Genomic DNA, 5,650 nt, shown 5'->3' with positions numbered 1-5,650 from the left:
GCTTAAGTGCGCAAGCGCACGAGGCTCGGGCCTTTCAAACCGCGGCGCGCCGGCGCTCGCGTGCACCCTGCGCAAGCCCAGTCGAGCCTCTCCAGAGTGGCGCAGAGTGCCCTAGCAACGAGCTTTCTCTCTAGCCCCGCCTCCCTCTGGCCCTACCACTCTCTAGCCCCTCCTTCCGGAGGTGTTCACGTCCTGCTCTCTGGGAGCCTAACAACAGGAGCGGATTCCGGGATTGGTCTCCAGGAGAAATTCGCCATTCTCATTGGACGACGCAGTCACCACCCAAAGTGAAGCCTAGAAAGCTAAAGGCAGGCAAAACCGAGTGGACTTTTCTCAAGAGCCTGGAGTCTACTGCGTGGGCCCTGGCGGGGTAACTCGGCTGGTTGGAGCGTTGCTCTACACACCAAAAGGTTGCAGGTTCGATCCCCTTGGGGACTCATCGAGAAGCAACCTATCCATGTTTCTCTTTCAAATCGATGTCTCTGTCTCTGTCTCTCTCACCAATAAAAATATCCTTGGGTGAGGATTTTTTAAAGTCCTAGCCCTAACTGGTGTGGCTCATGGATTGAGCGCTGGTTGCCAGTTCGATTCCCAGTCAGGGTACATGCCTGGGTTGCAGGCTAGGTCCCCAACTGGGAGTGTTTGAGAGGCAACCACACATTAATGTTTCTCTCTCACTCCCTTTCTCCCTCCCTTCCCTTCCCCTCTCTCTAAAAATAAATAAATAAAATCTTTTTTAAAAAGAAAAGAAAAAAAAACCAAAACAACCCAGATCTCTCTCAGGATTTTGCCTAAGGCCAGGAGGGAGGGAGTCAAGAACCTAAATAAAACACAAAGCATGAGCCCAAACCAGACACACACACCCAGCCTAGAGTGCTTCCACCCGTGCCTCAGTTTCCCAATGTAACCTGTGGGCATCTGTCTCCCACCACATCCATCCCTGCCAGTTGACAGGGACCCCCTCTGTTCTGTCCCCTCAAGACTCAGAGGTACAGCCCTAGGGGGGTAGAATATGGAGAGAGTCTGAACACAGAACAGGGAGTATGAGCCAAGCCCATGAAGATGGGAAGGAAGACAAGTCTCCCAGGCTCCCGCAGAACGAGCCTGGACGTGCTGGACGCTCCCAAGTAGGGCCCCACCCACACAGGGTGCCTCCTTGGGAAGAGAGAAGAGAGGGGATGTCAGTCAGTCTTTGTAGCTGCTCTACACCTACAGGGAACCAAGTGACCTGACTGCGACCTTGGGCTTCAGGCCAGAAAAAAGGGGGGAGGAGAATGTGAGAAAACAGGAAAGGGCCCTTTTGGGTCCTGATAGAACAGGCGACTGGAAGCCCAGACTCCTGGGGTCCCTGTGGGGGAGGGGGCTGAGTACAAGACAACCTTGTCCCTTTGGATTCTGGTTCCGCCTTCCCAACCCAGAGCCGCAGACGCCTGCCCTGAGATCTTACCTCAGTTATTTCTCACCCCAGGGTGCAGGTGGGTCCAGACCCGCCCCTCCCTGGATTCTTATAAGTGCTGGGAACCAGGGACTGCTGGGTCACACACCATGAGGTCCTCCAGGACACCTAGGACCTGCCTGCTGGCTATCACACTGCTCTGCACTCTGCTAGGTCTCGGTAAGTGACCGGAGGCTTGGACTCCCAGGATCCGCAGGGAAGAGGACTAGGAGAGAGCATTCAGCAAGGTCCTCCAGAAGGAAAGAGGAGACATCCCGGGAATTCACGTTCATGTTGAAGATGGAGGCTATAGGATGAGAAAGCCTGGGACCCCAAGAGAGGAAAAGTTCAAAGGCTGTTGAGACTGGATTTCTGGGAAAGGAAGGGGCATGGTGGGTTCTGAATCCTCTGTCCCCCGGGAGGGGTTTCAAAATAAGACATTTGAATTCTAGAGAATGAGAGCGTGCCTAGAAAGGGAAATCTTAAAAAATATATGGGGGGAGGGAGATTGCCTTTTTTCCTGGACCCTTGGGAGTTCAGGTCCCCAGCCTCGCCCCCCTTAGAGGCAGGAGTTCAGGAAAGCCCCACCTTCCCCAGCTCCCAGGGGTCTGGGCCTCCAGCTGCCCTCTTAGGACCAAGGAGTCCATGCCCGCGGCCCTCCTGGTCCTCACGCTCCCTCCTTGAACTGGGATGCAGACCCCTGCCTGAGCTCCTAATGTCTATAAGACATACACACAGTTCCTACAAAAAGGGTCTCACATCCAAGAACCAGCTGGAAGCTTCACAGAAGTCCATGGAGAGCTTTTCCAGGACCACTCCCTGCCCCTGAGCTTTCTCAGAGGGCCCTAGCGTCCAAAGTCCCCAGCCTTGTAATTAGGCAAACAGGCTCCATGGTGGAGTCGCTTCCCGTCCCAGGAAGCAGCTTTGCTGGCATCACTAGCGCGTCCCTGTTAGAGCGCTGGACAGTTCCCTGGACAGCGGTCAACGCCCCACCCAGGCCCAGGGAGACACCCGTCCCGCCTCCATTAGACCCCAAAGTCCGCCCCTTCCCTCGACCGCATCTCCAGGATCCCTAGCCCACCCCCCCAGGGCTACTGCCTGCCCTCCCTCTAACTGCAGGGTGCCCGCTAAGCTGCGAAGTGTGCAGGGGCTCCGGTCCCACGTGCAGCGGGAAAGTGAAGACTTGCGAGGCCGGCAAGGACGCCTGCGTGGTCGTCGTGGGGGAGTCGAGCACCAGTATGAGCGCGCAGCGCCAAACCCTGGGGACGCGGGTTGCAAGGGGAGGGCCCATCGCGGCGGTGGGCGGGCCGGGGAGAGGGAAAGACTATCTCCGGGGGGTGGAGGGAGGTGAACTCAGTGGAGTGAGAGGGGAAGAATCTCATAGGCGAAAGTGGGAGGCGGATAGAGGAGAAGGAAGGGGCTGGGGTGGGCTGGAAGGAATGTAACCCGGCAGGACTTTGGGGATGGGAAGGAGGAACGGACGGCCCCAGGGACGATGGGGATAGGGCGGGCTGGAAGAGACCATTCCGGGCAGGAGGAGGAGAGATGGTGTTGGGGTAGGTGGAGAGAAATAAAAGGAGAGGGAAGATGATCCCGAAGCCTAGAGAAGCAGAGATGGGGCAGAGGGCGACTTACATGGAAAGGAACATCCCAGACCTGAGACAGGATGGGGGAGATGGGGAGCAACGGAAGAGACCACCGTGGGGAGGGGGATGTGGGGCAAGGTGTGGGAATGAAAGGCTGACGGCAGGGGAAGGGCGACCCTTAATGTAGGAAGGAACCATCCTGGCGGGAGGGTGAGACAGACTGCAGGCCTCCCCATTTACCTGGCCAGCATTGGCGGGTAGGGGAAGGACCTTAAGGGCTTGAAGGGACACCCACCCCCTATTTGGGAGGGAGATACAGACCCGGGCGCGCGGGGGGGGGGGGTGCTTTAAATTGGGCTGAAAGAGACCACACGTGGGGAGGGGGAAGGTGGTGGAGACTGGAAGAGACCACTTAAGGCAAGACCTGGGCGGGGAAGTAGCAAAGAGGGCGGCAACAGGCCATCAGCTGGGGGTCTGGGGCGTGGCCATGGGGAACCCTGGGGGAGACCACTTAGACAGGGATATGGTGTGTGTTGCATGGTGGTGGGTGAGGGCTGGGTTTGTGAAGTGACTCCCAAGCCTGCGAAGGCTGGAAGCGAGCACCTCACACAGTTAGAAGGTAGTTGTAGGCGACCTGGGAGAGACCACAGTCCACAGGACCTTTAGAGGAAGGCCATGGCATGGGGGTGGGGTAGAAGGGACCATTTTAGGCAGCCCTGGGCTTGGCAATAGGGAGCATCAAGTGACCCCCAAATGCTGACAAGGGGCTATGGCAATGAGGTGGGTGATGAGGGGAGCTACCGAATACATCACTCCAGACTGTGCCCCAGGCAGATAAGGGGGTACGGCTTTAGGAGGGGTGGAAGAGAACATCCCAGACGGTCATGGGGTGCGGGAGCTGTAGGGTTGGGAAGAGACCCCAGGCAGAGGTTAACACTGCCCAAGCCCTCCCCTCCTGCTCCCCACCCTGCAGAGGGCCGCCACTCAGTGCACACCTACAAGGCCTGCATGAAGTCCAGCGACTGCTACTCAGGTTTCGTGTCCACCACCATGGGCCCCAAGGACTACATGGTGTCCAACACAAACTGCTGCCAGAGTGACGGCTGCAACAGCGGCTCGGTACCCCGTGAGTGCCCGCTCAGCCCCGCATCGGGAGCCCCTCGCAGCCCGCCCAAGAGCCCACCACGGATCTGTGTGTGCGCTGTAACTCTGGTCAAGCACCCTGCTCACGGAGCCTCAGTTTCTGCTCCTGTGAATGCAGCGCCCATTATCAACCGCTGTGCCCCAGGGGTATCATGAGTTTTGGGGAAGGATCTAAACGTCTCCTTGCACCTTACGCTCCACCTTCACCCCCAGCTCCCCAGAACAATCGTACTGAGAACGGCTTCCAGTGCCCCGCCTGCATTGTGCCCTTCCAGGAGACTTGCCCGGGGACCCAGGCGGCCCGCTGTGTGGGCCAGGAAACCCACTGCATCTACTTCGCTGGCAACGTGCAGGCTGGTGAGGGGCCCCTGGACCTCTGGAAGAGGGCACAGGAACCCCAGAACTGGAAGCCCATGCTTGCGGGTTCTAGGGGAGATGGTGGCCCCAAAGAACTGGGTGAAGAGGTAGAAGGACCAAGATTCTTAGGTCATAAGGAAGGAGGGGTTGGGGGCTCTGACTGCATTCTGAATTTCCCCTCCCAGGTATCATCAACACCAAGTTTGCCACTCGAGGCTGTGCTACAGAGAGTGCCTGCAACACCCAGCCTGGGGCTGAGGTGCCCTCAGCCTCTTACCTCTACTTCCTCCGCAGAGCAGACTGCCTCCCAGCCCCCCAACCTGGCGGCAGGGCTGAGTGAAGAACTGAGGAATGTGTGGCTTAAGGTCCCCATTTGTCCTCAGCCTGCAGCTCCCTGTGTGCCTTTAAATTAAACAGATTAACCAAGCAAGCCTGAGTCTTTGTGACATGATGCATCTCAGGGAGGTGGGTTGCAGAAAGCTGGAGGTTCAACCCTTGGGGACCCCTCTTTGCAAGGAAGAGAGGGAAAACCCTACCTTAAAAAAAAAAAAAAAAACGATTTTAGTTATTTATTTTTAGAGGGGGAGGGAGGGAAGGAAACATCTGCTGCCTCTGGCACACACCTCAACAGGGGACGGAGGAACCTGCACCCCAGACATGTGACCTGACTGGAATCTAACTGGTAACCTTTTGCTTTGCAGGACAACGCCCAAACAACTGAGCCACACCAGTCGGAGCTTATTAAGGGATTACTCCCTGCTGGGCCCCTGTGCTAAATGTTTTCCATGCTATACCTCATTTCATAATAACAGCAACTCTGAAGTTGCTACCAACTAAGGCACAGATTGTGATGTCATTTGCCTTTGGTCAAACCACGAGGGAGGGTCAGACTCCAGAGTCCATGATTACTTCTCCTAAGTAAACTCCTGTTTTTGCCTCAGTTTTCGTGTCAGCAAATGTGGATATTAATAGTTATAAACTCATAGAGCTGTTTGTTGTGTCAAATGAAAACAACAAGCACTTAGTGCAGTGCCTAGCACTTTTAAGACAGTGTTGCTTCTGGAGACAATATGTCTGAGGAAATCGTCATCATTGTTAATAGGTGCCACTTAGTGAAATGGCCATTTGT

The 5,650-nt window shown here is 56.2% G+C and overlaps 1 protein-coding gene across 2 annotated transcripts; it reads left to right on the top strand.

The window, feature by feature from the left end:
* Positions 1 to 1,207: 1,207 nt before the first annotated feature.
* Positions 1,208 to 4,951, top strand: PINLYP (phospholipase A2 inhibitor and LY6/PLAUR domain containing). Of its 2 annotated transcripts, XM_090261431.1 has the most exons (5): positions 1,208 to 1,615; positions 2,555 to 2,671; positions 3,995 to 4,147; positions 4,378 to 4,521; positions 4,707 to 4,951. In XM_090261431.1, the coding sequence occupies exons 1-5, from the start codon at positions 1,546 to 1,548 to the stop codon at positions 4,859 to 4,861; spliced, it is 639 nt and encodes a 212-aa protein (XP_090117557.1). In that variant the 5' UTR covers positions 1,208 to 1,545; the 3' UTR covers positions 4,862 to 4,951. The 2 variants fall into 2 exon arrangements, with proteins under 2 accessions (XP_090117557.1, XP_090117556.1); XM_090261430.1 differs by lacking the exons at positions 1,208 to 1,615; positions 2,555 to 2,671 and adding an exon at positions 2,904 to 2,991.
* The last annotated feature ends 699 nt before the right edge of the window (positions 4,952 to 5,650 follow it).

This window comes from Furipterus horrens, unplaced genomic scaffold, assembly GCF_987537825.1.
Source record: "Furipterus horrens unplaced genomic scaffold, mFurHor1.1.pri manual_scaffold_13, whole genome shotgun sequence".
Taxonomy (NCBI): domain Eukaryota; kingdom Metazoa; phylum Chordata; class Mammalia; order Chiroptera; family Furipteridae; genus Furipterus; species Furipterus horrens.
Note: the sequence above shows the minus strand (reverse complement) of the source record. Positions and strands in the feature narration are given on the sequence as shown.

Bases quoted from the DNA above. Each gene is read 5' to 3' on its own strand.
- PINLYP (XM_090261431.1), top strand. From the start codon at position 1,546: ATGAGGTCCTCCAGGACACCTAGGACCTGCCTGCTGGCTATCACACTG. The intron at 1,616-2,554 runs GTAAGTGACCGG...CTCTAACTGCAG, and splicing joins CTGCACTCTGCTAGGTCTCG to GGTGCCCGCTAAGCTGCGAA. The intron at 4,522-4,706 runs GTGAGGGGCCCC...TTCCCCTCCCAG, and splicing joins CGCTGGCAACGTGCAGGCTG to GTATCATCAACACCAAGTTT.